We start from the raw sequence: 24,477 nt of genomic DNA, 5'->3' as shown, positions 1-24,477 counted from the left end.
AAAATAATATTTTATCATCCATCGTTGCATAATGAGGGTTCTCAAAGTCGCGTACCGTGTTTAGGCCATGAGGTTTTGGTAATAGATGGCCTAAATAATAGGTACGATATTTTAAGACCTAATTATGTAATGATTGCATACAATACTTCTACTTCGAGTACATAAAATAATGAAACAACCAATATTTAGCGCAACAAGCTGTCATGGCTTGTTAACAAAATAACAAACAAACGCAATTTTTTTTAATAAATTTTTCACCCATTGATTTGGGTAGGCGCATCGAGTATATAACCAGAAATAGAGACGAAATAAGGACCATACATTCCTGGTAACACGTTAGCGATACAGCTCTTATAAATATCAACTCCCGTTTGCACTGAAATATAAATAGGCCAACTACTGACCTGTATGTACGTCTCCGTACATTCCAAAAAATATACTGTATTTATTGTAATAAAAATAATATCTCTAACAATGCCGTGCTGTTTTATTCGGTGGTGTAGGAAAAACAGCAAAACATCTAATTACAAAACAAACGGAATCACATTTCAGCGGTAATTAAATATTAAAGATATAATTTTTCAACTTTCGTCCATTATAACAAAGCTCAAGATAACTGGTCGATTTGAAGTGAAACAGTTGACAACACTCATTGACGACACCCGTCATTTGTTTCGAACTCGGGCTGGCCAATCGGAGCGCAGTTGTCACAGTAATGATATGGCATAATAGTTTTCAAACAAATTAAACGACATTTCGTCTCTATTTCTGGTTATATACTCGATGAGTAGGCGCCACCATACAGCCTGTTCGTATTATATTTAGATGAAAGCCAAACAAATGCTACAAAACAAAAAAACCAAAGAGATAGAATAGAAGTGGCCATTTAACGCTTATATTTTAATCAATTTTTTTTTATAATGCCCGGTTGCAAGACTTTTATTCCAATTTAACCCATCAGGAGGCAGTAGAGCGTTTGAATAGCGTCATATTTGATATTTTAATTAGTTACAACGTTCTTTTTTTGAAACTAATTATAGTTCTGTGTACAGAATTATGTACAGAACTATAATGAATTTTTTCAGTTCAGTAGCGAGTACCATAGACGGTAGAATTTGGTCTATGCTTGGTAGCAATACTCGCTAACGATGATAAAAAACACACCTTTTAGCTCTTTTTGGAGTAGGTTCATGTTGATTGTGACTTTTCTCTTAAAACTGTAAAGAAATCCGAAAATATGTAGTACATTCAGAAACAATTGTCGTATCTCACCAGGTCCTCCACGAAGCTCTATCCCGTTGCGTGCCCGTCCTTCCATCATGCAAGCCGAACGACATCGCAGCCGCGGTGTGCGCCCACTGCGCTCGTTGCTTCGCCGTCGCCGCTACATTCGTTGACTGTAGGAAAGTCTGTGCAGACATACCGCAGCTGTGTGGGGATATTGTACCCTTATTGCTAAGACCGGTGAGTATATTTTCGTATACTAAGGACCTCGAATTAGCGGCACAATGGAGTTCTTCATTATTTTGGTTGAATATTATTTTGTCTTTCAAAATAGTAAATACTGAAAACTTTATGCTAATGACAAAAATTCATGGTAGCGATCCGTTTACTTCTTTCATATTTGAAATAAATACTGATAAATATGTATAAATGATTATATATAAATGTATCTTTGACAAAGAGCAACCACTAGAGTTTCTTATTCATCTTTTTCAGAGGAATCTGTTTACGTTTGAGTAGTAGAGTTTATTCATTGTGACGATTTCAAATGTAATTTACTTACCTATTTTAAAAGGGATTATTTGAAAAAATAGCTTACCTTTTTCTACTGAAACTTGCGCTTGCTATGCATTTTTTTTTCAATTTAGTTCTGCCCTCACCGTTCCTCCTTCGTTTAACTTGAAGATACGGAACACTTCATCCTTATGTCGTTGATATACCATCCATTCACACTAAGTAATTTACTTCCTCCTTTCTGATGCGTACGGCAAAGGAATGGAATACTCTATCGGCATCTGTGTTTCCCGAAAAGTACAATTTGGGGCTATTCAAGGCTAGAGTGAATAGGCATTTTTTAGGCATACGTGTATCATCGTCGGTCACATCGTGGCCAAGCGTGTGTCTATTATTTATAAAAACAATGCCGAAATTAACATAAATGTCGGAAACAGGTGTTCCAAATATATAGATACATGTATAGTCAAAGCTACAAGGAGCGACATAGAACAGCTAAAACCACCAAACATTAATTACTTACTATTTAGAATTCCGCATTTCCGGAAATGGTTTTAGTGCATCGTAGAGCAAAACTACTGACCTAGGAAGTCGAAGTTGGATTTTAAGATAATTCTATTTGTGCCACGAAAAAAATGCAGTAGATAACTGACCTTTTATCAAAACAGAGAATAAAAATGTAACGAGAATCTCTCTAGCTTTAGATACCGCATATTGACGGTCACATTGACGAAACGGCGACACTTTGCTAGTAGAACTTAAGAAAAAATAAACTAAAAATTTTATTTACCAAGGGAATTTTAGTACATTTTTAGCATGAGAATCGTGATCGCGCTTTAAAATTATTTTATTTAAAAACAGTATAACAGATGTTCATAAACTAGGGGTCGTATTCCAGAACTCTACTCAATGTTCAAGTCAGGATTTGAGCAGACTTGAGTGTGATTTCAAGCACTGGAAATACGACCCTAATGGCAAGGACTTGAGTATGATTTCTAGTGCTTTGAATCACACTCAAGTCAGGACTTGAGCATTGAGTAGAGTTCTAGAATACGACTCTACAACCACTAGCAGAAATATCGTATTTTAAAAGGAAAATGTTCTCATTGGATTATTTTAATACTTTTTATAAAAAACTGTTGAACGCTTAAACACGACGAAATAGTGCCATTTTTGAAGGAGTTACTCATGTATGGCTATTTATCTTCATAAATATAATAAAGAGAGGAGTTACTTTCATACGGAATTAATTAATATTTGGTGGTTTTAACAACTCCATGTTGCTCCTTGTAGCTATATCTATAATGTATCTATATATGTGGAACACCTTTTTCCGATCATGGATAATAACCCACTGTGGGGCCAGCCGTAACCATTATACCGTGCTTATAGCATTACGTTTGCTATTCATCTAACTAAATATTGATCTAAGTCAAATAATATATTGAGACCTTTAGAAGGAAGGAAGTACTGGGTTCACGTTGTCACGGTTGGATACATTTATTATTATCGGTTTTGGTCTTGAGTTTTGAATAGTGCCTCCGGATTATTGTACCTCTGGTACTCATAGTGTATGAGTTCCGTAAAGTTTTAACGATCTTGTGTAACCGCCTCTGTGGCCGAACGGTTACCATGCTGGACTGCCACGCAGAAGTCCCGGGTTCGATTCCCGGGCCGGGAGAAATATTTGTATGGCCTACATTTGTTTCTCTCACGGGAGTTGGGTGTAATTTGTGGTTGTCTATTTGTGTGTCCATGGCACCCGCCATACAGAGTTTCCTTAGTGCGGGGCTATGAGTGTGTTCGCTTTATTGTGTACGCGTTATTATTGTCTCACACAGTTATTATTTACAATATTCCTGGAATTATGGCCATTTTTGGCACTTTTATGTGTAAAGTGAAATGTATGGATTGCTTTTAATACATGAAAGAATATAATTATAGTACTTTTTTAATGGCAGAATTGTCAAGGAATATCAAATTATTACAAGCGTATGAGCCTCTTTTAATTAGAATTGCAATTCGCGGAAAACCTGTGAAAGTACAGCTTAAAGTTATTTAAATAAGGCTGATTTTCATCGTTTATTCCAATCATTGTCTTGGAGTGTAATTCTGAAATATTTTTAATTATCCAATAGTATATAATTAAATGGAACAGATAAACAATATTAAATTTATTGTAATTAGCACTGTAATCCATATTGAATTACTGCAATATGTAAAACAAACAAATATATAATAATAATAAACTCTCATCTCTGGACTGTATTCGCACTTTCCATCAGGCGCGGGGCAGTCATTTTGCCGAGTCACAATAAAAAAAAAAAAAAATGCTTTTATTAGCCTGTTGCACTTTAATTCATGATTCTGTCTAATTCCTTAGAAATTAGGCGACACGGCATGCGCGGGAGCGGAAGCTGTAGCGGCGCTGGCGGAAGAACCGACTTGCAGATCGCGTTTCGCCCGCGCCGGGGCCATACACGCTTTATTGCCCGCTGTACTGCAATATGATTATACCCTCACTGAATCCGGTGTAGAAAGTGATGTCCAGGCTAATAAACAGGTGAGAATATCGTATAATTTACAATCTATTTAACCCAAAAAACAATATTAACAATATACAACAGATAATATATCTTATCTTGGGGTAATAAAGTTCACTAACTCCAATGCGGTAGGTAGGTAACCAAGACTAATGGAAACGAGTAGTAGTAATTACGGGCAGGTTCGGCTGAAATATTTGCACTTTGATATTGCTGAACGTTGGACTATTCAGTACTGGGGCCTTAGTGTCAGTTTTCAAATATGTAAACTTAACTATCGCGTTTGCGTTAAGATTTTAATTTAAACCTAATTAACACATGATTAAGATCTAAATAAAATCGTAACGCAAACACTAGTTAAGTTTGATGATTACATATTTAGACTAAGGCATCTGAACATCATGTACTCCGATATGGAATTGGGAGATAAAAAATGTAAATAAACACTGTCATTGTTGTAGTAACATCATACAATCAACATAATTTAAAAAAACCACGAGGGGTAAAAAAATCCCTTCCACATTGGCACAGTTTTTAAAACATTTTTTAAAGGCATTGCCTTTGTTTACATTTTTGATCTCAAATTCCATTGCACTGTTAATTGGATGTTGAAATTAAACTCGGTATAGGGAGCTAACGATATACTAATACTTACTACCTAATTTGTTGTTCAAAATGTACAATGTGCGAGGCGTGAATGGTGAAATTACGTAGTGTCGAGGTCGAGAATTCTCTAGAAGACCTGTTTCCTTGACCTGCGCGATCTGTTTTTTGACTCATATCTAGTTGGTACAACAATTTATTATGCATTATCTTTATTGTAACAGGAAGTAGCAAACAATCTAGCGAAACTATGCGTGGTCGCCTTGGGAGCGGTTTATGGGCCGCACGCCGAGCCGTCGCCTGACGACGACCGCATACGAGACGCGTTGCACACGCTGCTCACACCGTACCTCTGCAGCAAATTGAAGGACCCTGACCAGCACGAGGTAAGATAATGTCAACATATCCCGGATTTAATGTATTAAACATTTTGCACAGTATCCACTATTGGACATTTTTTTAAAATTAATTATTATAGTGTCTTTTGGAAAAAAATCGAGTTAAATGACATTTGTAGGGCCACTTATCATATTGCCTCATATTTTATAGATGCCAATTTTATATAGTGATGTAGTAGTTGTTGTCGACAGGTTTATCGATAGATTGTGAAAGGTAAAATTTTGCCAAAAATGTTGGAATTGTAAATGTTACGACGTTCTAATGATTACTAATTGAATTGAATCTTGAATTGAATGGGAATTAAATCTTTATTCTCATTTGGACAGTTGGCCAACTAGCATCGAAATAAATTTTTATTCATATACATTTTAATGTCTCCTCTTTATATTTTTAGTAGACATAGTTCTAAATGCAGTGTATTTATGTATGATACTGCAAAAACCGACAATTACGATGAACCTGTGCCCAGCAGCTGGACGAATAAAGGGCCGATGATTTCCGATGAAATAAGTTCGGCTATTTATTGTATAAGCGTGACCAACATTCGACAGGCAACACTTTTACGTAATGATTTATTTATTTTACTCTATCTTCGAAAAAGACAGACTAACAAATTTATAATGAATTTTAAACAAGCAATAAACGTACCATTAAAACGGTGAATATATAACAAACAATATTCAAAGTCCCCAAATAATAAACATCGGGGAGGTGGAAGGAGGGTCTAATAAATATAAATTATGCAACATGTTGTGGTGTATCCAGTCTTAAGTTGATCTGTGTTTAAAGTTTTCTAAACATATCAAAATTTTTGATGACGTTAATGATGTTGCAGCTAGCCCTATGGCCGCTTAGTGTGTAGGTTGGATTGTATTTTAACCAATTTTACAAAACGTACTTTTGAAATTGATTTTGGTCTCAGTATACTGGGTAGTGCCGCAGTTAATTTAGTTGTTCTACAGCGGATTTTCTAGTTTGATGCCAAATGATCGTTGTCATTGTTCGGTATATAACAATATTGTTTGATAAAAATTTGTAAATGCAAATTTCAGTATTAATCAAACCTTCCGTCAAGTGGCAAGTGAGTGATCGTTTCAGATTGTACTGAGGTTGTCAGAAAATACAAATTTACCAACTGTAGTGTCGACTAACCATAGTGTACTCCCAGCAGAATCCCACCTTCAGAGTTTATGACTGAACTGCTGGGTATTGTAACCCTACTCTTGGTAGCGTAACGTTAATGCAGATATTACAAAACTAATACTTTATGTATGAAGTTTAATAATTACTTTCTTTTTTCAGCTATTGAAAACATTAACTTCCAACTGGCGAACTCCTTACTTAGTCTGGGACAACAGTACTCGAGCAGAACTGAAAGATGTGTTGCGCAACAGTCGTGTCGACCCCGAGAATGAAGGACCTTTGGTTCAACCGTTCGTGTATTCTGCACATAAGGGATTGGTGTCTGTTGGAGGCGTCTATATCGACATTTACAATGAACAGCCCGAGTTCCCCATTGACGTGAGTGATTTAAGATATTTTTTAGTTTCTTAAGGCTCTTTTATGGTTGGTTCAGTGAACGCCGTTCAGTTATTTCCGAAGTATTTTTATGGCGACATTGTTTTATTTATTTTTATCAAATTTCAGATAAAAATAAATAAAGTTAAAAGGAAGTCAGAAGTCTGTACACTGTTAACCTAATGATTATTTATAGGTTTCTGACCATGGTATAACTTTGGTCACGTCAGCGTTTAACCCAGTTTGGTTCATGACGTATAACGGGCTATTCACAGTAGACCGTGCAGGGCGCGAGCCGAGTCACGTACGAGGCTCGGATTGGAAATGCTGCGTATAATTTGTATGAAGTGATTCACATTACAATATGCCGCGTCCGAGTGACAGACGAGTGACGCCCGAACTGCTTCCGAGCTCGTCCGAGTCTCGGGTGCGGCCCGGCCCGCCTCGGCTCGTTGTAATGTGAACACTCTCCAGTGCGTTGTACGCGCCCCGTCCGAATGTGCGACTTTAAAGAAAGAGACTACTTTTTTTTTAATGGGTGAGGAAAAATTAATTGAGTGTGTAAGAAATTACCCAGTGCTTTATAATATGATATAACACTTCGTATGTATTCGAGCGTAAACCGCGTTGACTTAGTCTAATTTAAGTTCGTGCGGCACGTACGAGGTTCGGAAGTCTCGGACACGGCTCGCGCCCGGCACGGTCTAATATGAATATGCAGCATGTCCGAGCCTCGGATGATTCAAACACGGCTCGCGCCCGGGACGGTCTAACGTGAATATGAATATGCAGCACGTCTGAGGCTAGGATGACTCGGACACGGCTCGCGCCCGGCACCGTCTAATGTGAATCATCTTTAATTCTCCGAATATCCAACTACGCGAATGTCATCATACCGTTATAAAATACCGTTATAATTAACGAAGATCGTTTAGTTAATAACCATGAGAAACTCAATATCTTATTGTAGTTTGGATTCAATGCTTTTTGCTCGACATCAAGTGACTAAGTATTTGCAACTGTAGGACTTGCTGCATAGCTAAAACGAATTTCTTATTTTTACATCGTATTACAGAACCCACAACAGTTCATCTTGGAGTTATTGAAATTTGTACACAATCAGACGCAAATGGATATGTCGGCGGACCGAGTCGAGCACATCACACTCGCCCTCACCGCGTTGGCTAACGTCATTATTAAGAATCCGGGTACGTTTTAACATTTTTTCTTTTTGTATAAAATAGACGCATGCTTGGTCAAAATCTCACCCGTTGTAATGCGTTGATCAACGATTCCAGTCCTTTACCTTAACATGCTATTAGCAATTATTTTCTTTTCTTGTCCACTTTTCAATTTCCTCCATTATGTGGAATTATAGATGTCCCCAATGGAAACAACCTAATTCTCAACTAACGTTACTCATTGAAAAAATTACAAAAACTTAACATAGCTTCCAACTATAGTTTATTTTATATGGACTTAATCTGTCGTAATTGCCTATATTGGTAAACTAAGAGTTAGGTTATAGGCATCCATATTTATTCAGAAATCATGATAAAATAAAATGAAAAATAAAAACAAATATTGCGACTGTAGGAAATGAAACTATTTTTGTAATAAGAAATATACGCAATTTAGGTGCGAAAAAATTATTTCCTTTCCTATATTTATTTAACAATAGCGAAAAGCTAAGAACTCGATAGATTTCAAGATTATCTTATTAATTACTTTCATACCGATGTGTGATTTTTCATTTTTCTTCAGAATTTAAAAACGGTTCCAGCTGCTTGTTAACGACCCGGTTAACTGACAAGCCTCACTTAACATATTCAAGGGCAAATATGTTTTCGTTCACACTTTTTTAGTTCATTTGTTTACATTATGAACCTGAAACTACTGATAATCGTTTGATTATATCTAATGTTCACAAAGAGAGTGTGTTTAAATTCGTTGTAGTTCCATAAAGTTAATTTAAATCTTAAAGGTATTTATAGCTTTTAGGCCTTTTCAAAATAAACTGTTGACAGTCGTCCGCGTTCATCACGGTTAATATGAACTGTATTGAAATTACGGGTCATGATGAAATTTCGCCGTTAAAGTAAACCAGTTTCCTGGCGCAATAAAAGCTGAGTAGGTTTACCGTGCACCGCAATTCACGCGTGCTCGTTACGCAGCTGGCCCTTTTGCTTATTTATAACGTACCTGTCCAATTCTATAAAATATCATACGAATATAAGGCAACTGAAAAAAGATGCAAGGAAACAACAATTAAAAATAAGTTGCATACGTGTCAAAAGATACATTATAAAATACTGTGTTGTTATTATCCAACACACGTTAAAGTGGATAATAAAATTAGATCTGTCTATTGGTTAGTTCAGGGACTATGAACCAAGTTTTTTCGGGTTTAGATTATTTATCTGATTGTGGATGTTATTTCTTGATAAGTAGAGTTTAGATTGCACTACAGAACTACGTACGTAATATGCATCAAGAATACAAAAAGCATTATTGCTTAATTATCTAATGCCAAATATTTCTCATTCCACCTGTCTAAAATTGGTATACACTGTATTGTTTCTAGGTGTGGAAATCCAATGCATAGGCCAATTTGGCCTCGTTTTCGGCATGCTATCAGCGCGAGCGTATCCCAAACTGCAAGAAGCTGCATTGCGCAGCGTATTAGCCGCAGCGGGCAGTCGAGAGTGCGTGGAAGACATCGCCGCTAGTACGGTGTTGGGACACCTGCTGCAGCTGTTGGGAGATAGACCGCCGAAGGCAGAGGCGTTGGCGGCTTTAGCGGCCTTGCTTGCTAATACCATGCTCGTCAAAGAGGCTTTGGCCAAAGGTACCAACTATTTATTTAGATATCTATAGAGAATCTGACAATTTTTTGAGAAAGTATTTAAAATTAACCATAATGGGTATATACTGCCAAGAAAAGTATTTCTTTATTTAAATAAAAGCTTTTCAAGTGCCTAAAACTAGATTTAAATGTATTTTTTTTTAAATACCCCGCAAATAGTACTACGTTTCAACTCGGAGCGCATGACGTCTGTGGTTTACCTACCACAAACTAGACATTGTGCACTGTCACTTGCGAGAATTTACGTATTAATTTACTGTTGTCTTTTTTCTGAAATTTGTCCAGTTTTAAAACATCGAGTATATAACCAGAAATAGAGATGAAATGTTATTTAATTTGTTTGAAAACTATTCTGCCAAATCGTTACGGTGACAACTGCGCTCCGATTGGCCAGCCCGAATTCGAAACAATAGATGGGTGTCGTCAATTGTTTCACTTCAAATCGACCAGTTTAACTTGAGCTTTGCTATAATGGACGAAAATTAAAAAAATACATATTTAATATTTAAATACCGACGAAATTTGATTCCGTTTGTTTTGTAATTAGATGTTTTGCTGTTTTTCCCACACCACCGAATGGAACAGCCCCTATAGTTAGACATATTATCTTTATTACAATAAATACAGAATATTTTTGGAATATACGGAGACGTACACACAGGTCAGTTCTTGGCGCTGTACTATTTCACCTTTCTGATTTGTGATTTCAACGCAAACGAGAGTTGATATCTAAAAGTGATATAAGGCCCATTTGCCTGATGAGTTGCCAGGGATGGATGGCCCTTACTTCGTTCCTATTTCTATACTCGATGAATTAAAAAGTGATTATGCAGAGAAAAAGAAGATAATCGTGATCCGTATTCCACGCGAACGTGACGTTTCTTTAGTTACCCACGTAAGACACACGTGTTTAGTGACACACGTGGTGTTTGCATAACTAATTAAAAATATTTAATTTAAGTTTGTTTTCCAGCCGTTATTAAAAAATTAAAATTATGAATAATGAAATATTGATTGAATCATGGTTTTTGTTATGCAAACATTCTTTTTAACTATATTTCAGTTTGTTTTCTTATTGTTGTCCGATTGCCTTATGTCTCGAAATGGTATTTTCGTTTCATGCATACGATTGTTTAAGCGTACCTAGAAAAACTTAAATTACTAGGTTTTCATAATAATAATATACCAGCTAACTACACCAATTAAGGTCTTAAATAAGGAAATACCAAGGCAAAACCAATTTGGTTCATTTCTCAAATTGGTTCCCATCGAGAATTGAACCGAGATCGTCGAGTAGTGTAATGTTGAATAGAGTTTTTGTCTTCCAGGTTCTGTGATATACCTACTAGATTTATTCTGCAATAGTAAAATTCCGGAAACGCGAGAATCAGCCGTCGAATTGTTAGCGAGGATGATGGCGGATAAACTGCATGGACCTAAGGTTAGTTCACCATTTCAGTTAAAAGAAGTCCACTTACTGGGTATAGAACTTCACAGATCACCACAACGACCGGTCTTCCGTTTCTCACGCCTTGTCGAATTATATTTTTGAACAGACACACATTAGCGACTACGAGCTTTTCATAAATTAATATTCGAAACAATTTTTATGGCTAGTCCTTCAGCTCAAAGAAGAGGTATTATTTTCTGTACAAGTACATATTTACATACCCGTTTATTAGCCTCCCTTACCCCTCACCCTTGTGACGATGCGACCTCCTCCATCGTCATCCCACTTTTTTATCACCCTTTCTCTGGTTCCTTTGCTTTGTCATTCTTACTTTATTTCCGTCGTCACTCGCTACCTAATGTCTGAAGCGAGTACTCCTGCTCATCTTCATCACAAATTTTGATCTGTTTTTACTAATTTCCATTTTAAATTATGTGCCTATTTAATACCATTGAAATCCAGTAATATTTGTAAAAGTACGGCCCTTTCCGGGCAAGTTTTACTGTTTCACACCTTTTGGTAGCATTCAAGCATAATTTTCTTTTCGTCTTTTACCTTATACAATAAATTCATGTGGAGTATTTAGTTTGTTCCTTAATACTAATAAAAATATAAAGTAATAGGTACGGTGGCTGTAGTTCCCTGGACGGGTAACTTATCTCAAACTCGATTGTTTTTCCGAAATGACGTTACTTACAATTTTCGTTACACCGAAAACCAAATGATAACGAAACCGTTGTTCTTTCAGGATATGTTGGATGTTTATCGCAAAGACACGACTAGGTTCGGTTAGGTTAGGTTTAAAAGAAAAAAAAAAACATTTTCCTCTCAAAATTACTTTCGATGTTATGAAAATTCGATCAAACGTTATTTCTGGAAAATGTCATTTCGGACTACTGATAGATAACCCCCTCCCTGGACGAACTGCTGCTGTGATTTATGTGATCAGAAATGAATGAGCTGGTTACCCTGACAGGTGCGCCTGACCATCGCACGGTATCTGCCGGGCGTGTTCGCTGAGGCCATGCGCGAGTCGGGCCCCGCGGCAGCCGTGCACATGCTGGACGCCAACCACGAGCACCCCGAGCTCGTCTGGGGCGACGACGCGCGCCGTCGCGTCTGCGCACACGTCGCCGCCCTCCGGGACAGGTGACTGGCCTTTATCCACTGTATTATACTCTCGGACACGTAATTCAAGCCACTAAGCATTTTCAGCATTAAAGAACAATGGCGAATGCCCATATAAGTTTTTGTTGACATTACTTGTATGCGTCTGTTTATGAAAAATATGTGAAAATATAGAGCTTAAATTCTTGAACAAATTTGGTTCCGGGTTTACTATTCTGAGAAGTCTGGAATTAAAGATATTCCGGTTTGAAGTTTTGGAGGTTATATTTTACGGCCTCTAGTATAACTTCAAAAATCGAATGAATTTATGTTATTCAATCTTGTGATTATGACATTTGAAGACGCTAAAGAATTCTTTTAACAATGATTTCGCCATTGTTTTTTTTTTTGAAGCTTTTGATTCATCAAAAACTTATGCAAATTTGATACTGGTATACAAAACGTCATTTTCGTAAGTCTTTGTTGAAAATTGGAATTTGTGAAACGAAGAAAAATTTTATATTTAATAGACACCAGTCAAGCCAACTTCGGGATCCAAATGCCACATTCGAAGACAGAGAAACCCTCGAAAGGATAGCCTCAGGAGAAGAGACGTGGGCACCACCAGGCGAAGTGGTAGTGGCCGGCGTCTATCTGAAACTGTATCTGCAGAATCCGCATTGGAACTTGAGAAGCCCTAAGAAGTTCCTACAAGAATTATTGACTGAGACTTTGGCTGCTCTTAATAAGGATGCTACTGAAGTAAGTACTAAGTATTAGGAATATAAATAGTTTACAGTAAAAGGATATAAATTTTTCTCCTTACAAATTTATAGGAATGACCGCCGCTATTTTGTAAGAGTAAACGTTTCCGTTTTGGGAATGATTTTTTAATATTAAATTCTAAATAAAAGGTGACTAAAGTGGACTTACCTCTATAAGAGTTCTTTTACCGCTAAATCAAGGCAGTGACAGCAAAAGTCATATGCGGCCAACGAGATATAAAACGGGACAAATATAAAGACAAACTTTCAGATGTACGTGACATAGAATTTAATGAAGTCGTCGGTCTGGGAAAAGCAACCGGTCTCCTATAGTGCCATCACCGCACCTTTTATGACAATACTGAAGAAACCCAAATACGTTCCACTACTGATCACAGATTTCATTTGATAATTGCTAAACTTTTCCATCACGCTGGCCAGGAATTTCACATGCGTACCTTTGTATACTTTTTCACTAAACCTCTCAGAATCACTATTAAATCAGTCCCTAAATAAGATTACTGTCAAATCAAAACATTTAAGTTTAAAGTTAGTTTTAAAATTGTAAAATAACGAATTAGGTAACATACAGATAAACAGAATATTCAAATTTTTTTATATATATAATATCAAGTGACGGGACGAACAAGACGTGCGCCTGATGGTAAGCTCACACCTGTCCGTAACAGTTGCTGTGCCACCCAGAGCTTTAAATCGCAACGATCTGAGGGGCACCGCCACTACGCCCGTCATCCTAAGACATATTATGTTGACAAGTCCCATGTGCCTGTAATTTCACGAACACCCTTCAAAACTGGAACGCAAAGTAATGCTGACATTACTGGTTGGCGGCAGAAATAGGTAAAGTGGCAGTACTTCCCACGACAAACTCTTTCACAAGGAGCTCTACGGCTACTGAAAAATATAAATTAACAGATAAATTCAAAATCACCGATACTTACATAGAGGGAAGTTAAGCATTGTAGATAGGATATTTTGCTTCATGGAGACATTATTTTGTTTTTAAAAGTAACTAATACTTCAACCAAAAAAAAAACAGGATAAATTCCTTTGAACCCTTTGACCGCCATGGACGCTTTGAAGCGTCTTATATTAAGTAGGCTGATACGCCAATAACGCCATAAAGCGTCAATGAAATCCTTTACTTTTCAATTGAAATTAATAAATAAATATTAATATTCCTTGTGTTATTTCATGGGTTCATAGTTCCATTTTATGTTCAGTTATGTTCTTCTTTGACTTAGGAGAATGGAATTAATATAAGGTGCAAATTCATAACGTGTGACATCATTATTATAGGCGTCTAGGGAACGAAACTAATTTTTGTCAGTGGCGGTCAGCATATTTATGTTGAGTATTAGGTTAAGTAACATCACTATCTTAAATTGAAGGATATATGAAATAAGAACATTTTTTGAGCATTGTTTTTACATTATGATTACGATCATATTGTAGGTACACGAAGGTTTTTGTTACAACCCTTATAGTGTATTTAATATGATATAGGGTAGCCGAGGGGAAGTGTGCGCCAAGGCGTTGGCAACGTTGCTGCGGTCGCGGCCGCCGCTAGGTGAGATGTGCGCGCAGCTCGGCGAGCTGCCCCGGCTCGCACGGCTGCTCGCCTCCTGCCCGCAGCACGCCGTGCCCGTCCTGGCGGCTATGGCCGATCAACAGGTACGAACTAGAGCAATAACAATATTAATAATAATGAAATATACTGGTTAATTCCAGCCCGCATCGCTAACAACTTGACGAGGCCGGAAAGTAGTCCTGCTTGATACGGCACGTATTGTTCGCCGGTTCTTGAACCTGAGTCGCTAACCGCCGGCCGGTGTGCGGGGAATACCGCCTCTCCCATTTCAAAATTCAAAATCAATATTTTAGGTCATAGCATAGGCGAGACTCTAAAATTGATAATAATAATAATTAAATTCATAATAATAATAAAATTACTAAAGTTTAAAGACACTTTATTTACTTATAAAAAACCCTTAAAAAACACCCTGTCTACAATACCATGCAAAAGGCGGTTATTTTAAATGGTCTTATGGTTTTGCTGAAAATTTGATTAATTGTTTTTTTTTTTTTTTTTTATTGTGACTCGGCAAAATGACTGCACCGCGCCTGATGGAAAGTGCGAATACAGTCCAGAGATGAGAGTAACGGATGGAAAACACAAATATCTTCACTCCGTCACTATCATTTTGCCGGTCTGGCCAAATGCTTCTTCACACTACGTTTGAAGGACCCGATGTTATAGAGGGGAGGGAATACATGCGCCGGGAGTTGGTTCCACAATTTGATGGTTCGGCATAAAAACGAATTGCCAAACTTTTTAGTGCGGGACGGTATTGAACTGACCGTCCAACTGTGGCAACGCAGTCCGGCACGGGTGGTCCGCTGATGGAAAGGAGAGGAAGGGACAAGGTTGAATAACTCTTCAGAGCACTCACCGTGGTACAGACGATAGAATACGCTAAGAGACGCTATATCTCTGCGAAGCTGTAACGACTCCGCATGCTCAGTTACATGAGGATCGTTGACAACACGGAAGGCGTAGCGCTGCAGTCCATCTAGGGCATCGAGCAAGTACTTGGCAGAGCCGTCCCAAAGGTGCGAACAGTACTCCATGCTGCTTCGGACCTGAGCTTTATACAACAGGTATCGCAGCTCTGGAGTAAAAAATCGGTGCACCTTGTTCAGGATGCCAAGCTTGCGCGACGCGGTACAGATGACGCTCTCGATGTAATCTTTGTTGCTCATGTCCTTCCGGATGCTCATCCCCAGTAGACTGAGCCTGTCCTGCAGCGTCAGCGTTGTACCCTGAAGATGGGGAAGTGGAAGGAATGGGGATTTTTTGGAGCTGAACGCGCATACCTGGGTTTTCTTGGCGTTGAACTCAACCAAGTTTCGGGAGCCCCACGACGATATATGCTCCAAAACATGGTTGAGCTCAGCGACAAGTTTTTCCCGGTTTCTCTCAGGGTCCTCCCGGGTGCTTGACGATTGCTTATAATAGCAACCGTGCACTGTGCTATCATCTGCATAGCAATGAATGTTGCCAAAAGGCAACAAGTCATTGATATGCAGAAGGAACAGCGTGGGCGACAGCACTGAGCCCTGTGGCACCCCAGCATTAACTGTCACGAGCCGCGAAGTGCCTCCGTCAACAAGGACACGCAATCTTCGCTCGCGCAGAAAGCCGGAGATCCACTCACAAAGGCGGCCGGGAAGACCATATGCCGGAAGCTTGGAGAGGAGACCACGGTGCCAGACCCGATCAAAGGCCTTAGCAATATCCAGACTTATCGCTAAGGTTTCGCCCTGTTTGTCGATAGCTTCACCCCAGAGATGCATTAGATACGCTAGAACGTCACCCGTTGATCGGTTCGGCCGAAACCCATACTGCCGATCATTAAGAATGGAGTGACGTTCCAGGTGCCGGATTATCTGGATATTTAGAATCCGCTCCATCACTTTGCAGAGCACTGAAGTGACAGCTATTGGGCGATAGTTTGTCGGATCAGACCGATCTCCTTTCTTGGGGATAGGTTGCACGTTGGCCTCCCTCCAAGCTAGGGGCACGTTACCAGATTGGTATGAGAGGCGGTATAAGCGCGTCAGTACGGGAGACAACTCCGCCGCACACCTTTTAAGGACGATAGGAGGTATCCCATCCGGACCATAGGCTTTCCGCACGTCAAGAGTCTGCAATTCCTTGCGGACATCACATTGTCTGATAACTATATCAGGCATTGTGACTCCGCAGTGGGGAATTGACGGCGGTTGCGCATCTTGGTCGTGAATGCGCGAGTTAGCCCCAAAAAGGTCGGCCAATAAATTGGCTTTCTCTTCGGGGCCATAGGCCAAAAATCCATCGGGATACCTCAAAGGCGGCAGCGACGAACGACAAAAATTGTACTGCACGGCTTTGGCCAGGCTCCAGTAGGCACGGCTACCGGTGGGATGGGCTACCAGCTTCTGGCCAATCCGTGAAACGCGCTGGGCATCCGCTCTTATGTAAGCCCTCCTGCAAGACTTGGTTGCTTTCTTATAGGCTGCTTTAAGGGACGCAAGGTTGGGATCCTTTGTTACACGACCCCTGATCCAACCACGATATGCAGCCTGTTTCTCACTAACAGCGTCCATGCATTCGCGATTGAACCAAGGGCGTCCTCTGCGATTGGCGATGACACTGGAAGACGGTATGTAGTAATCCATAGCCGTTCCAATCTCATCGACAACAGCATCGGCAGCTGCTGAGGCATCCTTTCCCGCAAAGCAGTGCTGCAACCAAGGGATGGACGCAAAGTAGTCGCGCATACCATCCCAATCCGCCGACGAGTAGTGCCAAATGCGACGAGTGACCTCCTTCAGCTTAGTTGGAGGCATTTGGGAAACCTTACACCCAACCAAACAGTGATCAGAACTTCCCAGGGGGGCGCTGACTGATACTGTATAGTAGGTAGGGTGACTCGCGAGCAGAAGGTCAAGCAAAGAGGGTGCATGATCCGATATGTCTGGAACCCGGGTGGGCTGGGTTACCAGTTGGGTCAAGTCATGCGTGAGAGCGAAAGCGTGGGCAGTTCTTCCTGCATGGTCAGTCTTGAGGGAACTTAACCATGATTCATGGTGAGCATTAAAGTCCCCCAACACGACCATCTCCGCAGATGGGAACTGCGCCTGCGCGTCAAGAGTCGCCTGGCTCAGTTGGTCAAAGAGCCTAGTTGTCTCCGCATCCCCACTGTGGGATCTATATAAGCACGCGAAGACTCTAGCTGAACAACTAGATTCTACGAGCACCCACATAGTGGAAAAGGAGGGGTCCTCCAGGCAGCGCAGACGGCGACAGCACACATCCGAACGAATATATACACATACCCCGGCTTTGGCCTGAAAGTTTTCCTCAAGCGACTAGCCGGGGTAGTTCAAGTAACTCATATCATTCGGACGGCGGATCTGCGTCTCCGTCAGGAAAAGCAGGGCAGGCCGGGCTGTCTCGAGGTGATGGCGGACAGCTTTGAGGTTGGAGTGGAGTCCGCGGATGTTACTCAATAATAAACGCGGTGGGGGGATTAGGCACCGCTGAACGATCTGCATTCTTATGTTGCGCTGTCATGGTGGGTAAGAAGGACGGTAGTGTGAAGAGGTGAAGCCTTCGGCACCGCACCGAAGAAGAAAAACGAGGGGAACTGCAATACATGCCATTGATCTTTTGAAGGATAGCCGGCTGACCCGCCGAACGGAAGGGCCCCCGTACCCCCCCGGGATATGCCGCCGGGACCCCATATTCCGGTCACTAACCGGCACGACGACCTACCCCAAGATTATGCGCGGCATGGTGGGGCAGCCTCTAGGGGTAGTTAGTCCCTATTGGGCCCCTGTACTGTACCGCGGGCGGCCAGCGGACAACCGTTTCTACGGGTCTCCCTGGGCGGCAGGTCAACTAGATATCCCCCAACAAGTGACATGGCGAATATCCGCCTCAGTCCTCCCAGATACCGCGCCGAAAACTCCACGTGCACTGGATGTACACCAACTGATCCCTGAACGCGATTCGCAAAAGCGTTTCACTGTGGAGGGTTTTCCGCCGTGTGTACTGTGGTCGCTATCCAGTCGGCACAAAGCCTACCACAACGCTAAGCAGATGGACACTTGTGACGCCCTCGGTCGCCTCTTACGACCCCCACGGGCATGTATGGGGAGGCGACAATGTATTCTTAAGCCGTCGCCCCACGGCTTACGTGTATGTTGTAGCAGCAATTTGATTTTGTGGATTAATTTATAATGTTATATAAATTGTTATATACCTACTTATCATATTCTATCTGTATCTATTTCTGTCCTTTTGAGAGGCAATTTTTATATGTACATCGCATTATGTCTGGGACCCCATGATTCAGGCTTGCCTAATGTGGAGACCGTGATAAATATGAAAATGTAAACATTTTCCGTCAAAGAAGTTTTATTTATAACTCATCACACTTGCGCGTAAATAGTATTATGATTGCATGCAGGCCAACTTGACTATAATGCCTCACATAAAACCCTAATTATGTATGTTTCATGGGCGGTACTGGAATTACGAACCTCGACTCCGAAAGCTCTCAATCTTCGGCTTCGAGCTTCTAATAGAGCCTCGTTCGTAATTTCTTATTTAGCGCCCTTAATACACAATATACTATTAATACATGCTATGTATGCATAGGCTCTTATTACAATACTCCCTAGACACATAGACACACACTAATATACTGCATTTACTTGATTTCGGTACGGTGTGAGGTGCGCTTAAATCATAAACTGTTAAGTTCATAGTATTCACATTGATTGTTGGTTGCGTTTACTTTTTAAAAACATAACAAACCTCCTTCTCGCTGATAGTAGAAGGCAAACGGAATTTCTGTAAAGGCACAAATATCACTACGAAATTCCAAGCTCTCGCTAATAAAAAAACGTGTTTGACCGTAACTGTAAGTTGTTAAAAATAACAGTGGTGTTATATAGGAATAGCATTTAAAGTATAAAACTCTGTATTTCTCAGGCGTGTATAATAGCGTTGACGCAGACGGACGTGATGTCCGGTATGAAGACTGCAGTGAAGACGTGTCGAGATATCGTCGGTTGCGCGTGTGAGGCGCTCGCTTCCATATTCAACAGCAATGTTAATACCGATCGATTGGTCTTACAGGTCAGTGTAATGCATAGTGTCTACGGTACAAAGTCAATGAAGACATTATTTTGCTTAGGAATAATCCATTTTAAATAAAATAAGAAAAAACCCACTTATTAAATAAAATATACTTGCCATACGAATTGAACAAGAAGTGTACAGACGAGAAGGATCAATAAATAAAATAGCAGATTGTTGAACGAGGGAATAAAACATTCCATTTAACGTGAGATGTTTTGGTGAAATTACAGGCATATCGACTGTGAACTGGCAATCGGTACTATCTCAATTTTGACAAATTAACAGGATGACGAAAAAAAATGTTCGCGTCATTCATACAGCATATGGTTTATTAAATAAAAATACGTAATTTTTAGATATTTTTATTACACATGAATGCATGTACACTACGTATTTTTATTTAATGAACCAGATGCTATATAAATGATTTTTTCTTCATCCTGTAAAATTGACAAAATTGAGATAGTACCGGTTGCCAGTTCACAGTCGATATGGTACTTGTCAATTTAAGTTTCATGGTGACGGGCGTTGTGGCAGTACCCGTAAGATCTATGCGATTTAAAGCTCTACACTGTGTGGCACTGTCATCGTTAGGCGTGTCGCTTACCACCAGGCGCACGACTACTTTGTATTAAACAAAATATCACTGCACGATCTTCTTTTGATATTATTATTTATGCAAAGTTCGAAACTTACTTCGTAAGTTTATCGCAGGCGCTACGACAAGAAAGCCATTTAAAACCAACAAAGATCTGCAATAAGAATATGGAGAAATTCGTTAGGTCTACTGACTCGATCTGTAGCTGAGTTGGTAAAAGTGGTAACCCCAGTTTGGTAAACAGACGCTGGTGCCAGTGCAGTCAGATTAAAAGATTTCCTTTGTGTTTGTTTGATGTTTGTATCAATAATAATAACAAACTAGTAAATGATGAACATCATGGTAGTAAAAACATCATGAAATTCATTAAATAAACACATAAACACATAAACAAATAAACACTCTTCTTTTGATTCTAACTACGAGGAAATGAAACATACAAAAAACGAAAAACATCAAGGATTATTTCGTCGTTGCGTCATTTTTTAACCGACTTCATAAAAGGAGGAGGTTCTCAATTCGACGGTTTTTTTAATGTATGTTACGCGATAACTCCGACGTTTGTTAACCGATTTTGATGTTTCTTGTGATGTGTAATGATCTTTGATGACTCTGAAGGGTGGCAAACTAGGGGATGAATCCGGGAAAAAGTGAAACGTTTTTCTGGCAACCGATTTCAATAAAACTCGGCAAATAGATATTATTCCACGAACTTTTGAGGTCGGTTTTTAAGCACTTTCTTCTAAGATTACTTAAATTCATTTTACGTGTACAGAACACAGATGCAAATTAATTAAAAATAATACTAATTAATCTGACCGTATTAGAACATATTCGACCCCTGCGACGTAAAGTATCGTATGTCGAAATTGCCAAGTTTACAGAGGAGCCTTTTAAATATTCTGAATTCACTGAAATAAGCACAACACGTGACTTTAGCATTTCTCAGTTTTTTTTCGACAAAGCTCGTTACTCACATAGAGTATCATAAAATCCTAGATATCGGTTAGATGTTGTATTAGATGATCACTCTATTTGAGTAACGAGCTTTGCCGAATAAAACGGAGAACTTTAAAACGCTTCCCTGTAAACTTGGCAATTTCGACATACGCTACTTTACGTAGGTCGATTATGTTTAGAAACCAGACGACAGCCGCAGAACTTCAAGGGTGATATTATAGAAAGGAAACAACAATTTTTCTTTTTAAACATTATAAACGTAATTACAGTGGTGTTTTTTTTTAAAGCTAAATGCCTGAACGTCTTGTTAGATGTCTAAGTCTATAATCTTGTATTAAATAGATGGTTTTATTTAATTTTTGACTGCTACAAAGTATAGAATGTCATTTTTGAAGATGGAGTAAAATGACAGTTCATTGCGCAAAAGTGTTGCCCGCTTGCCAGCAGCTAGTGATTGCAGGCGATAAATATTCTATCGACTATCGACTGAATGTTGGTTACGCTAAGCAATAAATATCTAAATTTGTTTCATTGGAATCTTTATTTGCACATTATTCGTCCAACTGCTGGACACAGGTTCATTTGAATACATATACACTACATTTAGAACCATGTCTATTAAAAAATCAAAGAAGAGACATATTTCAAAGTTTTTCATTTAATTCAAAATAGATAATCAAATCCACCTGTTTTTACCAAAATGTATGTGAATAAAATTAAAAATTGACTCCGATAACAGTAGGCCAACTGTCAAAATAAGAATAAAGAAAGCAATAACACAATTCATAATAATTCGAACGTAGTAACATTCACAAGTCAGACATTATTGGCAAAATTTTACCTTCTTTCACAATCTGTCGATAAAGCTGTCGACAACAAGTACGTGACTAAATTTTATGAAAACTGGCAACCCTGCAAATGTCATTTTACTCCGTCTTCAAAAACGACTGGTTGATTAACACGGTGACTTATTTATTCCAGGCTTTAGAAACAGATCTAATAGGCGAACTGCTGTCTCTTCTGGAAACCAGACTAGACGGACAAGCGGCCGCTCAACTAGTAAACGCTTTAAAAGCGATGGCGCGATCGACGTTGCACGGGGAGAGAGTCCGAGCTGTGCTGGCCCGTAGTCGTGTGTGGGAACAGTACGCGGCGCAACGGCATGACTTATTCATTTCTTCTGTACCCGACCATCATTCCATTGCAGGTAATTGACAAGTTTCTTAGATAATTAAATGCACTCCACCCGTGCAGCATTATCGTGTTAAACCAAAACACTGTGACGATGTCCTTCATCGTCATTCCACCTTTTTATCACCCGGTTCCTGGCCACTTTTAAAATTATTAATCGTTCTTGAATTCCTTTTTCTTCTACTATTCTTACGTTTGTTCGTTCCGTCATCATTCCTATCAAAATTCTCAAAGCGAGAGGTGCTCATGGAGTATCATTAACCCTTCAGCCAACGGAATTTCAACTGTCAATTAATGACGGTTCATATTTCACATCCCGCGCACCTCGCGCCGTAATTGATTTAGGTCGCTCTTCAGATAAATGCTCCTCAAATAATAACTACACCACTTAGCCTAGTTCTGTAAAAGGTATTGGCTTTCTAAATAATTTATCTATAAGAATGTGTAATGCAGTGAAGCTAATATCAACAGCAGCCTTTTTCAATCATTTTTAGCTCAATTTGTACAGAAATCCCATGAAAATGCCAAAAATTATGTTGCCGGTATTTGAGCTTGATAGCAATAAAACTACTACGAATTTAACAAAACCAATTATGTAAATAGCTTTATCATTCCTTAAATAACACAAAATATAGTAGTTATTACATAAAATAATGCATTTGCCTTGATAAAATAAAGATTTCACAACGCACTGTTACCACAATGTTACTTCTCGCGAACGAAGTTTTACCACAGATTCGAACAGCTTTTTCTCCGTATTTTTTAAATGAACGAATGTTTTTTGGCTATGCAATGAACGAAACAGTTACTATACTTGTCTATTATCAAAAGTTGTTCAAACAAACGTAGACTCTATCTTTATTGAAAACCGGTTTATAATCGTCTGGGCGAGCGAACCCACCGGTGGCTTCGCGCGTCTGAGGACTTTTTCTTTCAAAATGGCGTGAACCCACCGGTGGTTTCCTGCCGGCTTAGAGGTTAAACCTCTAATTTCACGTGATTTACTTTTCCATGGGTTGTAAGAATATCTAATTGATCGATGAATTTGTTTCACAGCGGCGCCGCACTCAGCGGGCTACCTAACGGCGCCGCCGCAGAACATTCCTGCGCAGCCGCCGCCCATCGACTGACCGCATCTCGCTAGCTAGTGCCCGCAGTGGGTGTGAACACGCATGTTTGAGGCTAATATCGTACGTGGGAACCATATAGACATTTAAAGATTATTCGGAAGGTATTGTGTAAATCGTAACAGCAATATTAATTCAAGGTCCTTCGAAATAGGGATCCACCGGACTAGTCCACGCGTCACTGGGTTAAGCGAAGCATCATAAACTTTATGTGTGTGGTAATAAGGAAGTAAAAACATAATTCGCATCGCCTAGTCACCGGTCTACGATGACACGGTGTTTCGTAGTTGGTTTACTGCCTTAAGCTTTCCACGGTGACTGGTTTGGTGTGACCTTATGAGGTTGGACCATCTGTTACCTTAGACTACATAGACTTTATTACGTGGTGAATACGAAGTGCTTGTTACAATACTAATCGGCCGTTGCTGAATAGTTTTGTGACGTGCTACGATGTTAGTTACAGTACGTAAAGGCTTGCCTTGCTTCGTGTTGATATACAAGAGTATTCTTTACACCATTTGTGATGCAAGAGCATCACAAATGGTGTAAAGCATCAAAATTTCTCCGTCCAATAGTTAAAAGTTGTTTTTTATGAATAGTCTTAAAGCGTGAAACACACAGAGAGCGGGTGCGGGTCCATATAAATAAACCGAATTAGACCCGTCGCACTTGCGATCCGAAGCGCGCCCGACCCGCGCCCGTCTCGCCCCCGACTCGCGCCCGACCCGCACCCGACCCGCACCCGCTCTCAGTGTGTCTCACGTTTAAATATTTTTAAAAGGGGGAAAATTTAAAACAAAAGCAACTGTTACCGGTCAAGGGCGTGTCAAGTTTAACTTTTTGGACTTTTGGACCGTTCTAATAAATGGCATGGGTCTGAGTTTATAGCTTTAGTGTCG

General features: G+C 39.6%; 1 protein-coding gene across 1 annotated transcript in view; it reads left to right on the top strand.

Moving 5' to 3' along the window:
- LOC113230619 (dnaJ homolog subfamily C member 13) overlaps positions 1–24,060 on the top strand; it is a 63,314-nt gene extending 39,254 nt beyond the window's left edge. The window contains exons 27-39 of the mRNA XM_026464614.1: positions 1,276–1,464; positions 4,121–4,300; positions 5,108–5,269; positions 6,585–6,803; positions 7,876–8,008; positions 9,385–9,648; positions 10,995–11,107; positions 12,093–12,265; positions 12,754–12,985; positions 14,515–14,682; positions 19,553–19,699; positions 22,242–22,467; positions 23,508–24,060. Coding sequence (XP_026320399.1) covers positions 1,276–1,464; positions 4,121–4,300; positions 5,108–5,269; positions 6,585–6,803; positions 7,876–8,008; positions 9,385–9,648; positions 10,995–11,107; positions 12,093–12,265; positions 12,754–12,985; positions 14,515–14,682; positions 19,553–19,699; positions 22,242–22,467; positions 23,508–23,581 — 2,280 coding nt within the window. The 3' untranslated portion in view covers positions 23,582–24,060. The remainder of the gene's footprint in view (positions 1–1,275; positions 1,465–4,120; positions 4,301–5,107; positions 5,270–6,584; positions 6,804–7,875; positions 8,009–9,384; positions 9,649–10,994; positions 11,108–12,092; positions 12,266–12,753; positions 12,986–14,514; positions 14,683–19,552; positions 19,700–22,241; positions 22,468–23,507) is intronic.
- The last annotated feature ends 417 nt before the right edge of the window (positions 24,061–24,477 follow it).

This window comes from Hyposmocoma kahamanoa, unplaced genomic scaffold (genome assembly GCF_003589595.1).
Source record: "Hyposmocoma kahamanoa isolate Upper Pololo Valley unplaced genomic scaffold, ASM358959v1 64, whole genome shotgun sequence".
Taxonomy (NCBI): domain Eukaryota; kingdom Metazoa; phylum Arthropoda; class Insecta; order Lepidoptera; family Cosmopterigidae; genus Hyposmocoma; species Hyposmocoma kahamanoa.
The sequence above is the reverse complement of the archived record's forward strand: the minus strand, read 5'-3'. Positions and strand labels throughout refer to the sequence as shown.